At 44.6% G+C, this 25,531-nt stretch overlaps 1 protein-coding gene across 2 annotated transcripts in view; it reads left to right on the top strand.

The window, feature by feature from the left end:
- The first annotated feature begins 800 nt into the window (after positions 1-800).
- The window catches only part of RECK (reversion inducing cysteine rich protein with kazal motifs), a 67,787-nt gene continuing 43,056 nt past the window's right edge, over positions 801-25,531 (top strand). For both annotated transcript variants that reach the window (XR_013927183.1, XM_080381188.1), the window contains exons 1-4: positions 801-2,836; positions 6,477-6,535; positions 14,050-14,124; positions 17,836-17,872. Coding sequence is in view for 1 of the 2 variants with exons in the window: in XM_080381188.1 (XP_080237314.1) it covers positions 2,758-2,836; positions 6,477-6,535; positions 14,050-14,124; positions 17,836-17,872 (250 nt within the window). In the remaining variant the exon portion in view is untranslated. The remainder of the gene's footprint in view (positions 2,837-6,476; positions 6,536-14,049; positions 14,125-17,835; positions 17,873-25,531) is intronic.

Here is a 25,531-nt window from a genome sequence, read left to right as displayed (position 1 = left end):
TTGCAGTAATGAGATAAAAGGAGGAACAGAAGGTGTATAAGCTGAAAACAACCTTTTGTCTGACAAAGTATTGTGTCGAGAGGGGTAGCTCTGTATATTGGTTCTTGGAGATCTTAAAAGGTTGTGAAGACAATTTTTATGGTGCATGGAACTTATGAACATCTCCAAACAGATATAACAATATGTTAGATTCAAGTACAGGACAGTGTATTTTCAGTCCAGAAAGTGCTCTGTTGAAACCGAGAGATATGCCACATTGACAATACAGTTCTCTGGATTTAAGGAAAATGTGGCATCAGTTTACTTTCCAAAGGGGATCCTGATCAGGTCAGATCTCTTTCAGCAAAACGCATGTTTGGAACAGTAACTTGGACCATGACTACGTCAGAACATTCACATATTGCTGACACATAAAATATGAAGTAAAGTTCAAGCCTTTTAACACTTCAGCAATTTTTAGGTTAAGGAAGCAGGATTAAACACTATTCAGAACAAAATTCCAGCTGATACAAAATCAAAAGGCTCTGTGGGGGGCTGGGCAGGCCGGGCAAGGGGCCGAGGCCAGGGGTACAGGGTCCCCAGGGCTCATTGCCGGGTCCCTGCCCGGGGGTCACACCAGCCCCCGGCAGCTGCGGGCTGGGGGCAGGGGGCTGGGAAGGGCCCGGCGGGAAAGGGGCGAGGGGCTGGTCACCAGCGGCTGGGCATGAGCCCCCAGCGTGTCCAGAGCCGGGCAGGGGCTGGGGCACAGGCTGAGGGGGGAGGCAGCCTGGAGAGGAGGGGGCTCGGGGGGGCCCTGATGGCTCCCTACAGCTGCCTGACAGGGGGCTGTGGGCAGGGGGTCGGTCTCTGCTCCCAGGGAAGGAGCGACAGGAGCAGAGGGAACGGCCTCGAGCTGCGCCAGGGCAGGGTTAGGGTGGGGGTGAGGGGACATTTCTGCCCTGGAAGGGTGGTCAGGCACCGGCACAGGCTGCCCGGGGAGGGGGCACCGGCACTGGGGGCGTTTCAGAGACGCGTAGATGTGGCGCTTGGGGACAGGGTTTGGTGGTGGTCTGGGTAGTTTTAGTTAATGTTTGGACTGATAACCTCAAAGGCCTTCTTCAACCTAAATGATTCTATGATTCTATGAAAATTAAGCCAAATTAAACTATTTGGCATAAGCGGGGGAAAATGCATTTGGTCGGTTCAGGCCTCTTCTATTTTCAGCGAAGCCAAACCAGCCTGCAGATTCGGCCGCCTGGCTAATTTTGCTTTTGGACCTGCTGCCACCTCGTGGGCTCCTGATGAATTTTAGGTCCCGAGACAGCAGGCAGGTAGAAAATTAACAAAAGTGAACAGTGGGTTTTGGGGGGAAAATCCCAGCTATTTAACTGTCATATAAGCCCACTTACATACAAGCACCTGTCTTGGTGTGGAACGTTGTGTGGTTTTTGGTTTTTTTTATAATCAGGTTACATTTGCCACTTTTCAGTTTCTTGAATTCATAATTACAGCAACAAATTTAAGTCTAACAAATTAATGTACTGTTATTTCTTAAAGCTTTGCTCCATAATGAATTAGTGCAATTTAACCACTCTATACTGGTGTATAGGCAGATAGACAAGATACAAAAGTTTTCCATCTCATTGGAGTGTTCTCCTGTATTGCCTTGGGTGTTTTTCTGGACCATTTATGAATTTGATGCTGGAATTAAAGAGCACTGGTTTCCAACAGGTTCTCCAGGCTGTAGAAGATCGTGGAGTCATTAATACCTTTGTAGCTCGTTAGACTGTCTTTGGAGAAGGAGTTCATTGGGATTGGAAAGAAGCTATCAGCAATTCGTGGGACAATAAATTTTCTGGGTTCTTAACAATTTCCCTGTTTCGCTATTGCCAGAAAATCCAGTAATGGGATGCTAAGGTGCTCATCCAAGAGGTCTGGAGCTGCCAGAAGCTATCTGTTCACCTTGGAATAGCCAGACTTTGAGGCAAAAAGCTACTAGCTATGAAATGAACATTAACTTAAGTTTTCTTTGCCTTCATTGGCCATCTTACATTTAATTTTTCTTAAATTAAAAAAAATAAATGGATAATTTGGTTTGTACAGGGAAAAGAAACTGCAGTGGTGGCCCAACTATACAGATGTTTCTTCAGTTCAGCCTCTTTTTGTAATCATCTGCACCGTGGACTGTACCTCGATGGGCTCGATCGCCTTCCTGCCCGCACGCGGGCCCTGGCTGCAGCGCAGGGAAACCCACAGCCCCCAGCGAGCCCGAGTGGAGGGGCAGAGGCGGGAGCAGCCCGGCGGCGCTCCCTTCCCGGGCTGGGCCCCGGCGCGGGCAGCGGGGCCGCTCGGCGGGCTCAGCTCAACGCTCCGAGCAGAATGCGCGGAACCGCGTTAACGCGGTCGGTGCCAGTAGAAACGAACCGGTTCAGCGGGGGTCTCCGCCTCCCTCCGAAAACTTACAGCTAAACCGCGGCTCTTCGCCCCTCCGCCCTCTCACCGAGCCGCGCGCGGCCCCGCGAGCCGGGGAAGGGAGGCGGCCGCGGGGTGCGGTGGCCGCGGGCCGGGGCAGGGGGCGGAGGCCGCCGCGGGGTCCCGGCGGGCGCAAGCACCACCGAGCCACCGTGGCGCCGCAGGCAGCCGGCGGGGCCGCCTCAGGCGGCGGGGCGAGGGGCGGGGCCCGGCGGCGGCCGCAGCCAATGGGCGCGGCGCGGGGCGCGGGGCGCGGGGCCCGGCCGTCCGGCGGGCGGGGGGCGCGGGGCGGAGTCGCGAGCGGCCATGGCGGCGGCGGCCGCTCGGCGGTCCTGGGCCCTGCTGTGCCTGGCGGCGGCCGCGCTGCTCTGCCCCGGGGCGGCCGGTGAGTAGCGAGCCGGGGGCGGGGGGGAGAGGCGGCTCCAAGGGCCCCTCTTCAGTAACGTGGCGCAGGGGCGACGCCTCAGGGTGCCGGGCCTGGGGGCGGCGCGGCCCGGCGCCTTGGGTCGCCGCTTCTCGCCGCAGCCGGGGCGGCCGCCTGGCGCCGGGAAGGAGCGGGGCCGGCACCCCGGCACCGGCACCTGCCCCGCGGGGGCGGGAGGCGCGGGACCGGGGCAAATGAGGGGCGCGGGCAGCCTCTTGGCCCTCCCAGGAAGGGGCAGCGTCGCCTTCCCGGTGCCGGCCCCCCGCAGAGAGCGCCTGCCAGAGGCCCGGGGCGGAGGCCGGCGGCCGAAGTGGCGAGGGGGGGGGATGCGCGTGTCGGGCCATGGGTCGGTCCGTGCCGCCGGCTGGTCCGCGGGTAGCGGGTGGGCGGCCCAGTCCCGGGCGGCCGTGCGGAGGCCGGGGCAGGGCCGCACCCCGCTGCTCGCCAGGGCGCCGGCGAGGACGGTGCGGGGCGGTGTGAGAGCCGAGGGGAGACGTGTGATAGCGAGAAAACCGTGCCCTGCGGTACAGCTGTGATGGCAGGTAACTGCTTGACGAGGCTGAAAGAGTAGTGACAAAAGAAGGCGGTTCAAGCGCAGATATTGGCAAATAGCTTTTAATAAATAGATCCCGTCAGTAATGTTGTCCAGGAACGGAAAATACAAAATACGTAATAAGGCTTTAAAGCAGAATACCGCAGGCACGGAGGCTCTCGCGGGCACTCCGTTGTTGTCCCATGCCTCTGGCTCCCCGGGGGACACGGGTTTGGCAGGAAGGCAGTGAGAAGGTGGCAGCGTGGAACATGACAGGCACTAGCCCGATGTCCTCGCCATAACCTTGTCGAGAGAGTGGGTCTCACCGGAGAATGAAGTGTCATTATCTCATAGTTGGACAAGAATAAAATTTTGATGTGAAACCTGGAAAATTTTATTAAAACTAGAGAAAGTGGGAGTGAGAAGGTAAGGGACTGACCAAAAGACATGCCATAAGATGTTTCAGAGGAGGTTAACTGGGAAGAGAAGCAAGGAATTGTGTTTGGAATGGATATAGTTCATAACTGCCATTTCTGAACTGAGCACTGAAGATCACTGGGTCCAGTTAATGTGCTGCCAGTTTAAGATACCATCAATTGATTGGGATTTTGTAAAAAAGGACTTAAATGGCTGTAAAGTTTACTACATTATTACTTCGTTGTTGCACTCTTTGGTATAACTGATAAGACTTAAAATTCTGTGGTGGAAGTGATGGAGGAGGACTGTCCTGGATGTGTGTTAGTTCATCACAGGAGGGTTGACAGCCTCTGCAAACTAACAGATAAACGGTCACAGGGTGTTAAATAATCTGTGTGAAGAAACATTTCATAAAACAATGCCTAAGACATTCATGAACTCAAATCCTAGTGGCGTACACAGCTAAACATACGCATTGTCACCTAAGCCGATGTAAATTCTCTTTACGGGTTGGGAACTCTGAATTCTTGGGTCTTTTAAATGTAGCAGCTAATAAAAACTTATGCAATGAAACGTTTCTGGGACTTACAGTAAACAAAACAACAGAAACATGCCTGAGTAGCCAGTATTTCTCTGTTCTTAAGTAAAGCCTATGTTTAGCTACGTCTGGTTGAATTTTTTTTACCTGTGACAATTAATTTGCTAGCTGTCTTTTGGTGATGAAGGTGGTGAACCTTAATGTTTTCTCCAGCACTGTGTCAATGAGCTTGCAGTCAGATTGCATGGGCACTGAAATTTATAAGTGTTTCTCAAAATAAGTGCAACTCTTGCCTTGAGAAAAACTGTTCTTCAAAGCTAAAGGCTTTTATTGTTACGTATTTCTAATACTGTGGCTTTGTAACAGGACTAAGCGAACATGAAGCAAAGCTTTTCAGTTAGGTGAAATAATACCTGAAGCTGAACATGGTGGAGCCTGCTAATGAAGAAGTTGATTCTTGGCAGAGGTCAGCTTACTGAACATAGTGCAGGAAAACCTGCAAGATCCCACATGTAGCCTGCAAATTAGAAAGGTTTTTAAGTCATCTGCGTCGTATCTCAATCCTTTTCTGTGATGGTAGAGAGCTGGCAGGAAATGTTGAAGTCTGGTTTAGAATTTCATTCCTGCATTTCATAGTGGTGTAAGCAAGATTTGGGTGCTGTTCTCATTCATTACAGGCATTTTGCTGTGTTGTTTCTGATCATTAATGAAAACGTTCACCAGTTACAAGGCCTACTTTGGTTTATCTTCTTTCCTATTGAGACATCAGATGGATTTTTGTGTTAAAATATAGCTCAGTCATGTAGTAGCCATTTTAAATTGTGACTGTTTGAGACAGCCTTTTCAGTGATTCCCCCCCCTCCGCGCCCCCCCCCCCCCCCCCCCCAATTCTTGACATTTTCAAGCTGACATTTTCTTTTTTTTTAATGTCATTGCAATATCGGATAATTTTGGTTTTGGTGGTGGTGGATCCTTTTTGGTTTTTGAATTGGTTATCATCTTATAACAACTGTAAGCTTTCAGATTAAAACACTTGTAAGTCCAAGGTCCTTCTTACTGGTTCAGTCAGAATCTATTTAGTGACTATGTATTGTGAGAGACAACTTTTGACGAGTGGTGTCATTGTACAGTATTGCTTTTGTGTGTCAGTGTGATTCATAGTTCAGATACAGTTGAGCAGAAATCTGTAATATTAAATGATGCTATATGTAAAGATGAGCATGGAAGAAAAAGCTTTGAAGGTCATCTCTGTCCGTCTGTTTTCTGATACACTGTTCCAAATGCTGAGCAGTGAGGATGAAAACACATTTAAGGGAGTTGTGCAATGCATTTTATACTGGCCAGGCTTAACTGAGTGAAGGAAATATTTGGCTGGTAGAGGGAACAAAGTATGATGTTAAAAACGCTGCTTTGAGCCTTGGTGTTTCACAACTTCTCAGTGCTTTGGTTCTGACTTGTTTTCCTGTTAATGTGTTTGTATCTGTGTTTGCTTTGCGACTTCCATCTAGTCAGGCAAAACCACTCTTAATCATCCATCACTAGTGAAACAGGTGACAGTTTTCTTCCAAGTTGTTCAGAAGCCCGAGATCAGCGGGCACCTGTGCTCACCTCTGTGGGAGAGGGGTTACTGCTCTGATTTCCTTTTCCACCTGTTCGTACCTGGCGCTCGTGCTTTTCAGATTCTGTGAGATGATTCCATTTACAAAGACATATAGTCTATGGAGGGGTTTTGTTCACTTTTTATTATCCCCCCCCCCCTTAATAAATTGAATTTAAATTGAATTGCGTCATGAAGGAGTTTTGCAGGTGCCAAGCTAGTGCAAGTTCAGCAGCAGAAATGTGGTGAGAAGATGAAGGAAGGAGAGTGAGAGCTCCTTTTGGTGGCAGTGAGTGTTCAGGGGTAATTCTGTGAGACTTGAACCAGTTGGCGCTAGCTTTGGAACAAAAAATTCTCACATTCTTTTTTGCCTTCTGGGAAGGAAAATTTCTCACGGTCATCTGTGGACTGGACAAATTGTCCTGATAGGCCATCACACGGGCACTGTGTTCAGAAGTGATAGTTAAGTGCTTCAAGTCTTTTAAATATTTTTTTCCCTTCCCCTGCTTTTCCATAGGCTTGTCTTGTTGTTACCATGCAAAGGACAACTTAATGTGCCGTGATGTCTGTGAACAGGTAAGCTTGTTTTAAATTTGGTTTATCCCTCAGAGTTAAAATCATGCTTTAGGCAATGATGTAGCAAGATTAGGTTTATAAGCAAATGATTTTCTGTGTGAATGCTATGCATGAACCATGAGATGTATTATTTCTGTTATTTAAATGAGAATGTAGTCCTGTTTTCTTTCAAGGTGGAAAACAGGTTCTGCTGAAGTTGAGGAGAGACAGAGATACAAATCTGAGGTCAGGGTTTAGTCAAGAAGTGATAAGCATCTTAGGAAATGGAAGGGGTGAAAGTATTTTATCTGATTTCTGGATCTGGTGCGTTTCCAAGTTTTTGGGAGTTTAAAACAAAGAACAAGTTTTTGGTACTGATCTTTCTTCCTGCCACTTCTTGTTTCTTAGCTAAGCATCTGAGAAACTCTTTATGATATAGGGTTTTGTGAATCCAGCAAAAATCTGTTTCATTACTCTGCTCATAAGGGTAACAAAGAGCTGCTTGTGCTAAGTTCGAGCTTGGAAAATAGTTTCCCACATCTTTAGATTTGTACCTTTGGGTAGGCTCTGTGTGTGTGTTTATATAAATTTATATACATAAAAAATCTACATCAGTAGAGCATAGATACACATATACACAATTTTTACATTAAAATTGTGTCCTTACATCATACCTGCCCCCTTTTCTTGTCTTCATTACCCGCTTTGGGGCTATTCAACCACTAAACGTGGTTATGATTAAGTTTATATTTATCTATGATTGTAGTAAGAAAACTTTCAGTTTAAATTGCACTTCTCTCTCCCTGATATATTTATAGAGCGCAACTAAATCCCCTTTCAGCTTTCCTATTGTTAGGCCAAAGAAGGAAAAATCTTACAGTCTCTTTGCATGAGATAGTCTTTCAATTCCTATAATTATTCTTGTAGCACCTCCAGCATAAGTTTGTCTTTTTGAATACAGGTAAGCAAAACTGTACATGGCATTATGAACAAAAATATATCACTGAGTCTTAAAAATTGTGTTAAAACTTCTGTGTAAGTAAGAGAAAGATCCGTTCTTATATACAAACAGATTTAATTGGCAGGTTTAGCAGCTGCATTGAGAGGGCATTTGGAATAATCCGATTCTTTCTTCTGTTCCATTGGTTTGAAGTTTCCAGTTTATCATGTGAATTCCTGTTAGCCCCTCATAAAAAGCCTTGAGCTTCTTGCTGTCATATTTCACCCCATTTCTGTTATACTGGTTCTGATTATTGCATAGAGTTTTCTGTGGTTTTTGTAATACATCTGATCGTGCCTCATCTGGATGATCTCTCTCTGCTTGGATAATCAGCATAATCAGAGTCCTTGTGGCGAGAGGTCTAGAACAAGTCTAAAGCAAGACTGGCGTCCCTCACATTTACGTGTAAGGAGCTTAGTTACCTCTGTCATTTTCTGAATGACCCTTTGCTGTAGGCCAATGGGCTGGCTGCTATTTTTCTACTGATTTTCATGTTCTGTAACTCAACTATTTTATGCAGCATGATTCAAATACTTTGTCTTTGTTGAATCCGTTTTGGAATGTTTTACTTAATATTTACCCCATTGTCTTAACCTTCATCCTACAAATGTTATGTTTTACTTATGTGGGGGGATGACTGTAAGGGAACAGAGTTGGATAACTGATTTGCCTTCTTCCATCTTTCCAAAAAACCTTTTCTAAAATATTTGCCAGGTACTTGTTGCCTTGTCTGTACCACCACACTTTACCATCCTGACATGATAATTCATTTAATGATAAAAAAATAATGTTTTCCTTCTAGACTTGGTAGTTTGGGCCATAAAACATTGAAGTTGCTTGCCAGGGACAGCCGGGAGAGAGCAGGCTTGTGCCCCATATTTCTGTTTAACTAATGCTTGGGGAACGTCGGTGACCAGGGTGCACAGATGGGAATTTGGGTGTTAACGCAGCCGATTCTTGTGGAGAGGGCCAGCAGGAGGTGTGGATTTGCCACCTGGGCACCTGTTGTGGCTCTGGTACTTGCTGGGCCAGTCCCTCAGGACATGTTGGTTGCCTTGACCCAGAGGGAGCTCTTGAGGAAGGATGTGTCCATCCAAGGTGTTGAGTGCAGGGAAGGGAGGGCGTCTCTGCATGAGTCAGTGGCGAGTCATGCTCTGGTCTGCTTCCTGAACTGTCAGATAAAGAAGCTGAGGGTAGAAGCATTGCCTTAGCGTACCTGGGAGCTGAACAAGCTCTTTGTGGAGAACCTTCAAGGGCAGTGGCATGGAAAGAAGGACGGCCAGAGGCTGTGCTCACTGGAGACTGAAAGTTTGTGACTCCTGGCAGCAGGAAGAATTTTCTTGGCCTCTCGTTGGATATGCACTTACAGAATAGATTTGGGGCCTGGAACAGGTGAAGAGGAACAAGCTACATCAGGGAACCATGCTAAAGAGTGCCACTGGGAGGAGGACTCCCTTCTGCAGGGGATGGAGGCACTCACCTGCAGATGAGACTTGCCATCTAAGGTGGTTTGGGTTTTAGGGGCTGAGGTCTAGGACACGGCAGAAATTGCAAGTTTTTTTGACCCTCAGACTAGGACCTGTTGGCTGCTCATCTACATGGACACTAGTAATGCTATTGAGGGAAGCCTTGCATGGGTAAAAGGTAACTACAGCCCAGGGGCTAGGGTGAAGGGCACGGGAGACCTGGTGGTGTTCTCCTTGATCCTGCCAGTTAAGGAAGAAGGCTTGATAAAGAGTAAGGGATTCTGCAAACTAGTAGTTCAGCTACTTTAAGCGAGCCCTTTGAAAAAGAAAACAGATTTGTTTGTCAGCTAACATGACTCAAACATCTAATTACTTTGCATTCTTAGTAAGTATTATTCCAAGCTTAGTTTCAGTATCATTTCCTTTTTGTCATTATTTAATTAAGTCTGTTGGATACTCTAGCAAGGAATACATGAGCCTGTCTTTCTTTAATTGATATTTTTTTCCTACGTTTATTTCTGGGAAGTTTCACAATTACAAGGTTCCTGGCAACATTCATCTGCGTACCACTCCAGAGATCTTTATCCAGATCCTCCTCCAAGCATAAGAGCAGTCCATCCCAGTCCTCGGGAAAACACACTAATGTTTCAGGAGGCTGGCTTGGCTGCGTAGAGAAGTCATGAACAAGCTTCAATGCAGAAAGACTGTATGGAGAAGGTAGAAGCAGGGAAAGGTTATAAAAGAGGCATTCAGAAAGTTTGCCCAGGCATGTAAGTTTATATTGGGAAAGGCAAAGCTCAGCTGGAGTTGAGGCTTACAGAGGATGTGAAGGGCAGCAAGACATCCTGTGGCAGTAGTTAAAGGCTGAAGAAGGAAAAATGTGAGACTTGCTGAATGCAGCACGTGATTTAGTGTCAGCAAACACAGGTAAGGCAGAGGTACTGAATGCCTTCTTTCCTGAGTCTTTGTTAACAAGGTCTCCCCAGTCCTCTGTGCATAGAGATGGGGTCCAAGGAGGGATACTGCCAGTAGTAGGTGATACTTGGGTTGGGATTTACTTGAGAAAATCTGGCTTATGCAAGTCCATGGGACTAGATAGGCTGTGTCTGAGGGTGCTGAGAGCGCTAGCTGCAAGGTTACACTCTATCATCTTTGAAAGGTTGTGGAACTTTGGGGAGGTCCCCAATGACTGGAGAAGCACAATGTGCCCATCTTAAAAAAAATAATAAAAAAATTAAAAAATTTACAAAACCAACCAGAAACCCCCAAAGGATAGATCCCAATCCAGCAAACGCAGGCTAGTAGTCTTCTCTTAAATCTCTGGGAAAATCATGGACAGAGTCCTCTCGGAACACATCTCTGAGCATGCGGGAGGTAAATTATGCCTGATAAACCTAATTGCCTTTGATCATAAGATTGGATTTCTGGATGAGGGGGAAAGAGTGGATGTCATTTGTGTTGATTCTAGCAAGCATTTCAACACTGTCTCCCTCAATATTTTAGTATCCATTTTAGGATAATACAGTTTTGATAATGGGCATCTAGATGAATAAAAAAAAAAAGACTGGGTCATCACACTCAGAGATTAGAGGTTAGTGGGTCCTACTCTACCTGCAGGCTCATAAGAAGTGGGATACCCAAGAGGTCTGTCCTGGGACCTGTCCTGTTTAACATCTTTATTAATGACCCGGAGGAGGTGACAGATTCCACTGTTGTTGAGTTTTCAGGCAATACCAAGCTGGAAGGAAGAGTTGATAATCATAATGGCTTAATGGCAGGACTGTCATCCAGAGGGACCTGGACAGATGGAAGAAATTAGCAGACAGGAACTTAATGAAATTCAACAAGGACAAATGTAAAGTCCTGCACCTGGGAAGAAAGAATCGCTTGCAACAATATGAGTTGGAGATTGATTTGCTAGGGAGCAGATTTGCTGAAAAGGGACCCAGGGTACTGGTATACAGACAGCAAGCTGAGCGTGAGCCAGCAGTGTGCCCCAACACTACAGGAGGCATCCTGGGCAGTATTAACAGTGGCATAGCCAGTTGCTCTAGAGAAATGATTCTCCCCATTGAGTCAGCAATTGCTAATGGCATCTAGAATACCGTGTTCAGTTTTGTTACAAGAAAGACATCAATTAACTGGAACAAGCTAGCAGAGAGTCACCGAGGTGATTTGGGCTGTAGCATGTGCCCTCCCTGGGGAGGCTGAGGGAGCTGCCTTTAGCCTGGGGAAGAAGGAGCACCTCAGAGCAGCCTTCCGATATGTGAAATAAGATTGCTCAGAAGGCAGGACAAGAGAGAGCAGTCATAAATTGATACTAGAGAGTTCCAGCTGGTTATGAGAATGAACTTTTCCACCATGAAAACAGAGAGGCCGTGCATTCTCCATTCCCAGGTGTTTTCACAACCTGACTGGATAAAGCCTTGAGGAACATGGTCTGGCCTTGTAGTTGACCCTGCTGTAAGCAGGAGGATGAAATAAATGATCTTCTGATACCCCTTCCAACCTGAATTATTTTATTCTATAACCCCAGAAGACCCCAAATACTACTGCAGTTCTTTTCTTGCTCTCATTTCTGAAACCAGTACTATTGTTTTCCTGTTTTTCTTTCCCTGAGTTTATCATGTTGCAAATTTAGATCTGTACTGTGTTTCTCCTGAGAGATCTGAAATGCATCTGTGTTTCAGTTATTTCTATAATTTCCAGTTGTTTTACTTGGTTGGACTGCTAAAGGAACAAGGAGTCAAAATATGATTAATGTGGGACCAGGAAACAATTTGAAGTGTGCTGAGACTCAATTTGTGTTAACACTTCCGTGAAACTTTAAAAAACAAAACCAAAATAAAAACACCACCAAAATGATTGATGAGGTAAAGTCATCATGTAATAAACTCTGAAAATACTGCTACTGTTTTAAGGAAATGAGATGAGCAATGCTACAAAATGGTCTGAAGGGCACCTGGGGAAAAAAAGATAAATTTACATGATTCAGAATTGTGTATGGAAGTCAATAAGGTAAGGTAAGATTTCTTCCCAAGTGTAGCTGTGCAGAATAATTTAAGTTGGAAGAATCATTTTATCTAACCTCCGGCTCAGAGAGGTACTAGCTTCAGAATTGAGTCAGGTTGATCAGGATCTCGTTAGTCAAGTTCTGAATATCCTCAAGGATGGGCTCTCAGGGGAATCTGTTCCAGCACTGAACTACTCTCATGGTGAAGATGTTTTTTTTCCCCTTTGCATCCAGTCAGCATTTCCCTTGCTGCAACTCGTTACTTTTGCCGCTAATCCTTCCACTGTGAAACTCCGAGAACAGTCTGACTTCTCTTTTCCTGTAATCTGTCTGCAGGTACTGGAAGACAGGACTTGAGATCCCCCCCTGCTCCCTCTTAACCCTTCTTCAGTTTGAACAGATTCTTTCACCTTGGCCTGTGTCGGTATGTTGTCAAGCCCAGCACCTTTAGTGGCCTTCTGCTGGACTCTGCAGTTCATCAGTAACGTTCCTTGCACAAGGGATGGCACAGGGATGGGTTTGATGTTGCAGATGTGGCCTCAGCAGTGCCTAATGAAGAGAATGGTCATCTTCCTTTAACCTGCTGGCAGTGCTGTTGCTAACGAAGGGCAGTATGCTGTTAGCCTGCAGGGCTGCCTCGCAGCTGGCCCACGTTCAACTGACCATCCACCAGAACCCAGTGCCCTTTTCTCCAAGGCTGGTTTCTGGCCAGTGAGCACCCAGCCTGTACTGGCACGCGTGAGTTTATTCCATTTCAGCTGGAAGATTCTGGTTTGCCTTTGTTGAACTGCTTGAGTTTCTTGTCAGTGCATTGCTACAGCCCATTGAAACCTATCTGAGTGGCAGCTCCACCCTTGGGGATATTGATGACAGCTCCCAGTTTAGGCTCCTCTGTGTATCTGCTGAGGATTTTTTTCTGTCCCGTTGTCCAGCTTGTTAGTAAAGCCATTTATAGTGTTGGTTTGGCTCTTATATTATACTGCTTCTAGGTAGCTAACACTTAGACATTGAATGGCTGACTGGTAATCTTTGAACCTGCTGTCCAGGCAGTTTGTCGCCCGCCTTGTAGCCCACCTATCCCATCCATGTTTCACCAGTTTGGCTCTAAAGATATGGTGGGGAGACCATACAAAAAACCTTTTTAAAGTCAAGGTAGGCAACATACATAGTTCTCTACCTTTTTACTAAACCAGTCTTATTGTTGTGGAAAGCTGACATGGTAAACTTGCCCTTGGTATGCCTGTACTGGCTGTTCCCAGTCACCTTCTTGTCTTTCACGTGCCCTGAAACTGCTTCTGCAAGGATTTGTCCCACAGTATTCCTGCAGGGTGAGGTTATGCTGAACAGTCTGTAATTCCCTGGATTATCCTTCTTGTCTTTCTAATGGGTATGATGTTTGTCTTTTTTCAGTCATCAGGAACCTCATCCAATCACCATGGCCTTTCAGAAAAGGTAGCAAAGCTGCCCTGTAAGGACAGTGACAGTGACTCACTCCTCAGGGTCCTCAGTTGCATCCCATCCAGTCTCATGGACTTCTGGACGTTCAGTGTGCTTAGGTGGTGCTTAACTTGATCTTGTGCTGTGGGTAGTACTCAATCCCCAGTTAGTTTTGGTAGTCTCTTTAACTAGTCTAGGTTTTGTTCATCAAATTACTTGTTTCAGGGTTCTTTGAGAGGAGTTCAGTTGCCTGAGGTCATGTAACATAGCAGGAGGGTAGGTAAGTAGAGTTGTATAATACAGAGGATTTCTGCCCCGCGTATCAAATGTTTTTCACACTGCCTATTCAATAGAAACTTTTTGATTGAAGTGTTTGAAGGAATTCTCATTCAGTTCAAAATATAAAAATCCTTTATTCATAAAAAAGTGCAACGTATTTGAAAGGCTATAGATACATAAAAGAAAATCTTAACTTTCATTGTTTACATATTAACTGTTAGCCAAAGTTGTCAAAAGGTAGATAGTAGTGAAACCAAAAAAACATTAAATTAATTGACAAAAGTATTCTATGTGTAGCTACACATTCTACATGGTTTAAGGTGTGTTTTGTTTCTAACAGATTTTGTCTTCTAAAAGTGATTCCCGTTTGAAGCACTTACTGCAGCGAGCACCTGAGTATTGTCCAGAATCAATGGTAAGGCTTGCTAATATTTAATTAAATAAAACATAACAGCTAATTTTATATTAATAGATTTTGCTTGCAAAAAATTACTTGTATTTTATTTACTGAGTGAGTTTTGAGCAGGTAAAACATGTGTTTGTCTTCAAGCTTTTTCTTGTTATGAGAACTAGAAAAATCATCCTCAGAGTAGGATTTTTTAAAATTTTTTTTGTGTGTGTGAAGCCTTCGTATGTTAAACTACTTGCAATAAGATGGACTTGACAATTTTGTTAGGTATCCTGGTTGTGTAAGCTATGAAATGCAATGAAAATCTGACCTATGTTCTAAAAATTTGTGTTGGGTGATTGTCACTTGGTTATTGATGACAGTGACTTAAATAAGATCATGTGTTCCAGCTTGTGTATGGGACAGAGCTGTGAGTTCTTGATTGGGCTAAGGCGAGGAGACCCTCATAGCTGCTCTGAGTGGTTTCTGGCTGTATCTGACAAACTGAAATAATGCTTTTATTGGATAAGTAAGATTATGGTTTCCTAGAAGTGTATCACTAAAAAATTGTACAATGTAATGTGTTCCCTGTCAGCGATGATCTAACTGGGGGAGAGATAAGTACTGTCATTCAGATTGTAAATTCTGGAGTCTTATCTCTTGGCAGCTTAGAATATCTCAACAAATTCCCTGTCAGAAAGATTTGCTTTCTTCTTGTGATTTTTGTTACTTCTATACAGTACCAACACTGTTTCCAGCTAACCTAAAACATAAACTCAGCTCAAATGGGCAATATGTAGGAGTAGTACATCTGAGAATAACATTTTATAGGCAACTTTGCAAGAGTGTGTTTGCTTATAGATTCTTTCCTCCTGAGTGTCAAAAGTATGTTGTTTCAATGTTTTGTTTCTGTGGGTCATCAGCTCTAAGGTCTTGGAAAATTATAGATGGCTGATGGTATGAGTAAAACCTGTGGCATGAAAACATATCAAAGTGGTGAATAGCATTTGTTTTGGTAATGGTTTTCTTCATCTTTTATTCCCTGACAGGAAGAGTAGGATCTATCTGTATAGTAAAGCAGTACATTTTCAGAAGACAGGATTGGAGAGTATGTGAAAGGGGGAAAATGATTGACACAATGATACTGTGTTTTTTTTTTAACCCCAATTACCATCTTTATAAATGGCAAGTCTACTGTACAGTGTGTATCTTAAATTAATATCCCTGAGCTGGTAATATTTATAAACTTTTATAAAAGACACTAGATATAAAATAGTTAACATTTCAACTTAATACCATATTTCCTGTTTTCAGATACCACCTGTCTTCTGTTGGAGCAGGGTTCTAGTGACATCCAAAGATGAGCAGATAGGTTACACTCTTTTCATTTAAGGCCCCTTGGTTGACCTTGGCTGCATGCCCAGGTGCTACCAAGCTGCTCTATCACTTCCCTTCCTCAACTGGACAGGGGAGAGAAAATAGCATGAAAGGCTTGTGGGTTGAGATAAGGACAGGGAGGGATCAATCACCGATCACTGTCAGGGGCAAAACAGACTCAACTCAGGGAAATTAACTTAATTTGTTGCCAATCAAGGTGCTGCTGCTTCTCGGGCTCAGCTTTGCTCCTGGTTTCTCTGCCTCGTCCCCTCTGGAGCAGCGCAGGGGGCCAGGGAATGGGGGCTGTGGTCAGTTCATTGCACATTGTCTCTGCTGCTCCTTCCTCCTCGTGCTCTTCTACTGCTCCAGCCTGGGGTCCCTTCCCACAGGAGACAGTCCTCCATGAACTTCTTCAATGTGGCTCCTTCCTGTGGGCTATGGTTCTTCACAAACTGCTCCAGCATGGGTCCCTCCCACAGGGTGCAGTCCTTCAGGAACAGCCTGCTCTGGTGTGGTCTCCTGTGGGGCTGCAAGTCCTGCCAGGAAACCTGCTCCATCCTGGGCTCCTCTCCACGGGGTCATGGGTCCTGCTATAACCTGCTCCAACGTGGGCTGCTCTCCCCAGGGCCTGCCAGCTCTCTACAGGCTGCAGCTTCCTTCAGGGCACAGCCACACTGCGGCTTGTCAAGGACCCCACACCAGGGCAGGTGGATATCTGCTGTGCCATGGTCCTCCATGGGCTGAGGGGGACAGCCTGCTTCACCGTGGTCTTCACCGTGTGCTGTGCCAGTGCCTGGAGCACCTCCTCCCCATCCTACTGCACTGGCCTTGGTGTCTGCAGGGCTGTCTCTCTCAGATTCTCTTACTCCTCTCTTCCAGCTGCTGTTGCACAGCAGCTTTTACCTTTTCTTAAATGTCTTATCCCAGAGGTGCTACCAGCATCGCTGATGGGCTCGGTCCATCTTGGAGCCAGCTGGTACTGCCTGCATCAGACACTGGGGCAGCTTCTGACATCTTCTTCACACAGCCACCCCAGTAGCCCTCCCACTACAAAAACCTTGCCACGTAAACTTAAAACAACCCTTAAGACTTGTCACTTACTGCCTTATTCTCTGCAGAATTTTCCTCTGATTTCATCTAATTGGGGTTTTCCTAGTGTTTGCTTAAAAATACTGAATTCAATGACATTGTACTAAAATACATGTCATCCTTCAAGGCTTTTCTGTACTCTTGTGTTTTTAATACTATACTGTGATCATATTGTCCAAGTGTAAGACTCCATTTGTAGGATGTTAAACATCTAACACACAGCATATAGGAACTCCTATAGCTTTTAATACTTCAGGCTTCTAACACAGGGCACCCACTGTAACTGCGATATGTACTTCTGACAGTTGAACTAAAATTTTTGCCTTAGATGGAGTTCTTCCTCTGCTGGCTAAACCACCTTCTTCCAGGACATTTGTAATTTTATTGGGTGAGTAACATAATTTTACCTGTGGTAGACCAGTGTCTGACCTGAAATTTTTTTGTACTAGCCCCAGTGTAAAGAATCCCCTGTTATCAACTTGGCTAGTAGTCTTGGTAGTAACAGTAATGACAAAGATAGAGACAGCAACTCTTTGGTAAGCTCTTCACCTTTTTCTTCTTTTTCTGTCAAAAAAACCCCAAACACCAAAACATTTACAGAATTCTGCCACAAACAAAAAAAAGACACATTTACAGAATTCTTCTGCCTAATACCATCAGCCACCTAGGTGCATTTAGCAGGTCCTGTGCTTAGGACCAGCAGCGCTTTGCATTTGGGGTGAACCGAACAGATCCCTGTTGTAACTTTTCATGTTGGTAAACTTCACTTCTACAACTTTTTCTTCTGTGTGTCTATCTTTCCCTGAAGCTACATTTCTGTGGTTTCTGGGGTACCTCAAACCCTCTTTGTTTTGTTTTGTGTGTGGTTGTTATGTGTTGTTTGGGTGGGTTTTTTTTAAGCTGGTGGAAAGGAGTGCTAGGGCAATAAACTTCTCTACAGGTCTTGGTCCTACATAAATCTTTTTCTTTGTCTAAACCGTTGCTATTAGTTCTCTAAACACTGGTGGAGAAAGTTGGCTAGCTAGCATATTCCAGATGATGACAGTATGTTCTGCTATTGACACCATACTCTGTAGATGGCAGCCTTCCTGTCAAAGCAAGTGGTACTTCTATCATGTAGCACTCCTTCAAAAGATGTTTTAAATAAAAGCATTTTTCTCCAATAAGATTTTTAAAAAACAGGGCCAAAACACTGAAAGTACTGTTTTGTGTCTGCTAGAAACTCTCTTATTCTGTGGAGTTACTTTTGCTTAATTGCATTTTACTTTTCAGGGAGAAGTGTGGGGTTGCATAAATTCTTCTTTGCCAGGTAAGAAATACTACTTTAGTACTGAATTGTGTTGCTTTTTCACATATGCATGTTTTGATGTTGTCTACCACCTGCACCTATAGACTTAATGATAATTTAACTTTCAGTATGCTTCCATTATAAACTGTATTTGGTGTCTAGTTTCCTTTAGTCTAAACTGGGGTGCCTGTGCATTTTTTTAACACTTCCTTTCTTTACCTGGTTAGAACATGTTTAATATGTTTGTATGATTAAATGTGTGCTTCTGTTGACACATTCAAGAAATATCAAGGGTTCTTTCGAGGTCTTCTATTATTTTTAGTTTCAGTATACTTTAGCCTATCTATAAAACCATGGACTATTGCAACTTTGCTCTAGATGCAGTATAATTTTGAAAAAAACCCTGAGTAACGGGGAAATAGCAAGAGCTGGACAATTTAGAAGTGCAGAGGCTCAGATCAAGAAGCAAACTGCTTGGTAGATTTAGAAACTTGATTTAGAAAGTTAAAGCATAAATCACAAGATAGGACTGTTAAATTAAAAGGAGGGAACCTTAAAGGACATTAACCACTACTCCCAAATTGTCTGCCTGTACTTTCTAAACTGGTGTGAGGCCTCTTCAGTGCCTTCATGGTAGAGTTCTACTATCCTCTTGAATTACGGAAACAATAACTTCAGTGGTGGTGTAAATTGTAGTTTAGTCCTGTGATAAAAATGAAATCTTCCTGTAGTATCCTGAACTTGTATCCTGAACTTTATACCTGCACGAAGCCAGTTGCTTTTCATTCTTCGTGCACGTGAAGTTATGTTACTGTTTTCTCCTTCTTTGACATGAGGCATTTTTAACATTCTTTTGAGCATTCTCCAGCGATTCTGTGCACTGTAGGATTTTGTACGTGAGCGGTGTGTGTACAGGACAGCATTACAGGGGAAGCTCTTACTCCCTTTCTGGGGAGTCGGTGCAGCCGCCTGCCCCCACGGTGCCCACATGCCAGCGCCCGGCATTGGGGACAAGCAGGAGGCATGAGAGTCTGTGGGCAGTTACAGGGCTGCAGTGTTATTGGGGTTGCAGGGACATGGCAGGAGGGTCCCATCGTGGGAGGGCTGTGATGGGCAGGTACGGGAATGGCTGGTCTGGAAGCGGGGGGGTGGGGGTGGGGGGGTTGGGGTGGGGAGCTGCCCTCTGTGCAAGAGTGTAACTGGCACGTGTGGAGCTCTGCCTGGGGATTGATGATGAGCCGGCAGGGAGCAGCACATGGGCCTGCGAGTGGCGTAGTGCAGGTATGCCAGCGTGTCAGTGAGTGGCCCAGCCTGGGTGGTGCTGTGGGTGTCAGGTGCAGGCTGCTGCATCAGGAAGCAGTGGCAGAGGAGGCGACCTTTGTACAACTGGCAGAAGTCTAGTGTTCACAGGTGCTGATGCTCATGGGCAACTATAATCACTCTGGTACCTTTTGAAGAGACAACACAGAAGGGCACAGGCAATCTGCTTGGAAGAATCCCATGGGATATGGCCCTGGAGAGAAGAGGGATACAAGAGAGCTGGTTGGTTTTCAGGGATCACCTTGTCCAAGCTCCAGTTACATATGTGATGGAGTTAGAAAAGTCAGAGTCCATCAGGACTTGATCCTGGTGAGGTGTGTGAAGGACAGCCAGAAAGATCCCCTGTTTCTTTAACTGCATCAGCAGCAAAAGGAAGGCTAGCAGGAACGAGAGCCTGGTGCTGAATGGGCAGGAAACCTGGTGACAGGTGACACTGAAAAGGCCATGGCCGCTTTTGCCTCAGTCTTTACTGGTAAGGTAAGCCTTCAGGAATGCCACATCCCTGAGACCAGCAGTAAAGTCCAGAGCAAGGAAGACCTGCGCGTGAAGGAGGAGGATCAGGTTAGCTAATATTTAAGCAAACTGAACACCAGTCTGTGAGACCTGCTGGATGGCCTTACACGCTGACTAACATCATTGCAAGGTCACTCTCAATAATGTTTGAAAGGTCATGGTTGTTGAGAGAGGATGCTGAGGACTGGGAGAAAGTGAATGTCACTCCTGCCTGTAGGTAGGAAGGGCAAGGAGGACCTGGGGAGCTACAGGCTGGTCGGTCTCACCTCAAACCCTGGGAAGGTAATGGAGCAGATCCTCCTGCAAACAGTTTCCAGACATGTCATGGACAAGAAGGTGATTGGTTACAGTCAGCATGGATTTATGAAGGGGAAATCGTGCTTTAACCAACCCCGTAAGCCTCCATGATGGGATGACTGGCATGTTAGATGATAGGAAAGCATTGGACGTTGTCTGTCTCAATTTAGTAAGGCTTTCAGCACTGTTTTGTATAACATCTGTATAGACAAACTGATGAGGCATGGGCTGGGTAAGTGGATAGTGGAGGTGGGCTGAAAACTGACTGAACTGTTGGGCTCACAGGTTTGCGATCAGCAGCACAGAGTCCAGCTGGAGGCCAGTGTTCCAGGGGCTGATGCTGGGTCTAGTCCTGTTTAACATCGTTAATGATGGGACAGGGTGCACCCTCAGTGTATTTTCAGGCGATACAGAACTGGGAGGAGAGGCTGCTAGACCAGATAGTTGTGCTGCTACTCAGGGATGTTGGCAAGATGGAGAAGTGGCCAGACAGGAACCTCATGAAGTTCCAAAAAAAAAGAAATGCAAAGTCCTGTGCTTGGTGACGGCCCATGCTCCACAGCACACAGGAGGCTGGCCAGCTGGAAAGCAGCTTTGTAGAAACATACATGGGGATTCTGGTGGACAGTGAGTGGAATGTGACCCAGCAAAGGCCAACAGCACCCAGGCTGCATTAGGGAGAATGTTGCCAGCAGGTCAAGGGAGGTGATCCTTCCCCTCTGCTCAGCATTGATGAGACTGCATCAGGGATACTGTGTCCAGTTCTGAGTGTCTCAGTACAAGAAAGCTATGAACACAGTGGAGCAAGTCCAGCAAAGAGACATTTAAGATGAATAAGGGGCTGGGACATCTATGAGGACAGGCTGAGAGAGCCTGTTACCATTGACAAGAGGAGAAAGCTGATGGGGGTGAATCTTATGGATGTCTAATTATCTGATGGAAGCATGTAAAGAAGATGGAGCCATGCCCTTCTCAGTGTTGTCCAGTGATAACTCAAAATGTGGTATCTCAGTGGTATCCCAAGAGGCAGTGAGTACTGATTGAATAACAGTAACTTCCATTTAAACATAAGAAAAAAAACTTTTTTACTCGAAGTATCATTGAACCGTGGAAGAGGTTGCTCAGAGAGGTTTAGGAGTCTCCATCTGTGGAGGTATTCAAAACCTTATTGGGCATGGTCCCAGGCAGTTTGCTCTAGCTGACCTTGCTTTGAGCAGGGAGGTTGGACTAAACAATCTCCAGAGGTTCCTTCTGACCACAGCGATTCTGTGGTTTTCTTTCTGATTTTTCTCCCCGTCACCTACCCTCAGTACAGGAAGTATTTCATAACAATTTAGAATGGGGCCACAAACTGAGATTTTACTGGATCAGCATCTCAGATTTTTCATAGTACAGCATCCACAAAGTGTGTTCATACACACATGTGCAGATGCGCACACACTGATGAAACTGTATACAGCCCTCCCAACACCAGCGTTGTCATGGACAGCTGCAGGATATTGACTGGATAAACAGACTTTGGTAGTTTCTTTCTTTCTTAACGGCTCTATGACATGCCTGGCAATTTAGTTAAGAATGCAGGCGGAAACCTGTTTTGCATATGGGTTTCAATGGCATTTTATCATAACACAACATATAAGGCAGAGTCCCAAATGACTTGGATGTATCAAGCAGCGAATTATGTGCTTTTTGTGTATTTTCATTATATTTTGTGTTTTCTTTTCTTCCATTCCTTCCCCACAGCAACTTGGCATTACTGATCTGTGTTAAAATTTTGAAATGGTTTGATTCACTACAAGTTTGATTGTAACGTCATCGCAGTAGCTACCTTAAAATGTTAATGTTCTCACAGCTACCGCTTGAGCTACCGTTCTATTTCACATTTGTTTCCACTTCCTTAAACCCATTATGATGGTCTTCTATTAACTTTCTTTTATGTCTCATCCTCACAAAACACTGTTAAGTCTTTATTTATTGTTTTTGCCAAGGCAGTGTTGTAAGCCTTAACTACTTAAGACTAGGTATTCAGGAATGTAAGTATTCTCTGAAAGAAAATTATTTTTCCATGTTTTCTGAAAACAAGTATCATTAATTTTTCAGTGTTTGTTTATTAAATACAGTAGGCCTACAGAACATGCATTATTTTTTGGGACTTGTCTAGGAAATTAAAGTTTATGACCACGCACCCATAATACTCTTCAAGAAACTGCTTATTAAAGATGCTTGAGGGACCCCCAGCTGGGGATGGGGGGGACAGAGAGCAAACCCAGCAACCTATAATTCCAGATGATAACTATGTTCCAATCTTAAGCTTTATCATTTTCTGCAAGCAGACTGTGGAAAACTTCAAAGAGACAAGAAACTTCTGACTTGGGCTTTCTTGCACCCTTCTTGACACATACAGCTCTTGAACATGAGAAACCTAGTTGTTTTTTAATGGGTTTTTTTCCACCTAGTTGTTTTTTAATGTTTTTTTTTCCATCTTCCTTTTTGTTTTCCTCCCCAGTTTCCTCAGGATCACAGTGATTCAGCATTTCTCAGACATTTTCAGAATGTAGAATGTTTGTCTCATCACAAAATAAATGTTTTAGAGGTGACATTCTCATTTTTCACGTTTATGCAACTTCTTATATCTGTTTCTGACTTCAGTACTCTTGTGGAGACCACAGTAAAATATAAGGGTGAAAAGTGTGTGCGTGTTGTTAATCATCTCACTAATGGGATGTGGCTTCTGGAAACTTTCTGGAGATGTGGGACAAGAGCCTGTGTTATGCAACTAGATGATTTTTTTTTTATAGTTCAGGGATCTATATCATACTTAGATCAGTTAATTTGGTGAATAATCAGAACAATGGACGCCAATCAGTTAGTTGTGCACTGAAGGTGTATTTTCATCTAGAAATACATGTGCTTTAATTACCTTGGCTGGAAAATGAATTTACAAGTTTGCTGTATTCAAACTGCGGTTCAGTTTTTTTGAGGATGTGACATCAGTTTTTTCTCCATAAGCTTGTCTGCTTCTCGTAAATAACCTGGGAAGAGGGCCACTTGCTAAGAAAATAATATGGCTGAAACTTATCAGCACTCCTAATTTGGCATGTATTTGTAGCTTGCTTCATTCTTTTAGCACAGTTTAGTTCCAGTAAAAGTATGCCTGAAAATCAGACTCTGTATTGCACAAAATCAACAGATGCTGGAATCACTGGTGCCTATTGAGTGGCGACATTGCCCCCAAAGCTGTACAGCTGTATTTATCATGTGTTTCTCCTGGATGTAGCTGTTTATTGCAGAAATCTTGTTTTCATATTGCACATGATATTTTATGTTTTTTAGATTGCTTACACATTACAATATCAATCCTTGTAATAAATATTCTACCAAATGTTACTGTTCTGATTGAGTCTCTGTATAGCTTCACATATGAAAGTGACGCAGAAACAAGAGCTAGACCTGAAATAGGATGTAGTGAGTAGTTGATTGGCAATTAACTGTACATACATAGTTAAACGTATGTGCATGACTTCCATGCAGACGTGCATTTACTTTTGGAATTAGTTTTAAACTGTGCATCAGATGCTGAATTTTTGAACATCGATTACAAACTATTGATTGTTATACAACAGCCGTCTCTTTGGTGCTTTCAAAAAGATGCTCAGTCTCTGAAAAACTGATTCCATACCCCAATTATGGGAGTAGAAAGTGAGCTGAATTTGCAGTTGTTCGTGGCCTTCACAGCTGCTTTGAATTAGTTTGAGTTGGAGAGGTGAGCCAATACTCTGAATAGATGTAAAGAGGATTTGGACAGTCTCCAAGAAGACCAGTACCTGGCTGGCCTGCAGTGCCTCCAAGTCTGGACCGTTCAGGCGACATGTGGCCATGTCACGCTGGCAGGCTGCAGGCTGCGTGGGAAGCTGCTCTTCACCTTGCCTCGCTGCTCCCTCCACCTGCTGCGCCATCCTGCTACCTTGTGTCAAGCAGTAAGGTTTTGACTTGCCTTTTAATAAATGTAATTAATATTGTAATTTTCTGGGGAAATATGTTAATTTAGGTGAAGATTTTTCTCCTCCATCTCCAGTACAAATTCAGTGTTGGTGTGTTTTCTTAATTTGCCCATCAGAATGTTGTGAAAGGCTGATACTAGTAAGACTTTCTATGCCACCTGTGCTTGTAAAGATGACAAAGTGTATTTTAAAGGCAGTTTTGTTCATGATCAATACCTACTTGTGATTTTTTTCCATTGATTGCAATGATTTCTAATGACCTTATTTCCAGTATTTTCTTAGCATTTGCATTTAAGCTTACGGGTTTCACTCCTAGCTCTTTCATGTCCCTTTTTTTAAAGCTGGACATCCCATGTGACTTTTCTGAATAGGCATTTCTACTAGGCTTAAGAGCATTTTCTTAAATTAAGTGGTTGAGTATTTTACTTCATACTTCTTTTTTTCTACATAAAGGATATAATTTGTGCGTGTCCTAAAATACTGCTTTATTTTTATAATATTCATGACAAAAAATGAGCGGTTCATTTGAGCTGGATAAGAAAAAGGTGTAATGAATTTCCCACAGCTGCTGGGCAGCTGCATAGGTTAAACCTTCCCTTTAATCATTTCTATCTTTGAAGTTATGTGAGAAATCGATACAGGAACGCATTCTTCTTTTACTTGATTTCTGATGTCTTGAGAACATCAGAAAATCTGTTTTTGTGAATAGATCAAGAGGGTGGAACAAATTATGGCAGCAGTTTGCTTTTCTGTGTAACTTTATGGTAAGAAATGAGGATAATGGGAATAGTGAAATAAATGGAAAAAGAGGAACAGGGACATGGGAAACTTTTATTGAAGATAATTGGGGGGGATAAACTACTCAAGTAGTGTCATGGTTAACCCTGGTGGGCAGTGATCGCTCCCCTGCCAGTGGGGTAGAGGCAGGGGAACAAGAAGGGTAGAAGTGAGAAGACCTGCGGGTTGAGATAAAGACAGTTTGTAATTAAATAATGGAAGAAAAAAACAAAACAAACAAAAAAAAGCGAGAAATAAAAAGAAAAACAGATGACACAAAAGAAAACAATTACTTGCCACCAGCTGCCTGCTGGCCAGCCAGTCCCCAAGCCTTGGCAGCCCCTGCCAACCACCTCCCCGCCCCCCCCCCCCCAGCTGTACATGCTGAGCATGAGGGCGCATGGCCTGGGACACCCCTCGGTCAGGGGGGGCAGCTGTCCCGGCCGTGCCCCCTCCCAGCGCCCGGTGCCCCCCAGCTGCTCGCGGTGGGGCGGGTGGGGAGCAGAGGAGCCCTTGGCTCAGGGTAAGCACCACCCAGCAATAACGAGAACATCCCTGTGTTATCAGCGCTGTTCCCAGCACAGAGCAAACCACAGCCCCACAGCAGCCACTGTGGAGAAGTTTAACTCCATCCTGAGCAAAACCAGTACAGGGAGCTTGAAGAAAAAGTAAGAAACACATTTTGCATTTGGTTGGTAGAAAATTATGATATTGAAACCAACATGAGGATGTGTCTGTAGGAGGCAGTGTTAATTTTAATGAGGTCTTTCTC

The sequence above is a fragment of the Falco punctatus genome, assembly GCF_963210335.1.
Source record: "Falco punctatus genome assembly, chromosome: 3".
Lineage (NCBI taxonomy): Eukaryota > Metazoa > Chordata > Aves > Falconiformes > Falconidae > Falco > Falco punctatus.
Note: the sequence above shows the minus strand (reverse complement) of the source record. Positions and strands in the feature narration are given on the sequence as shown.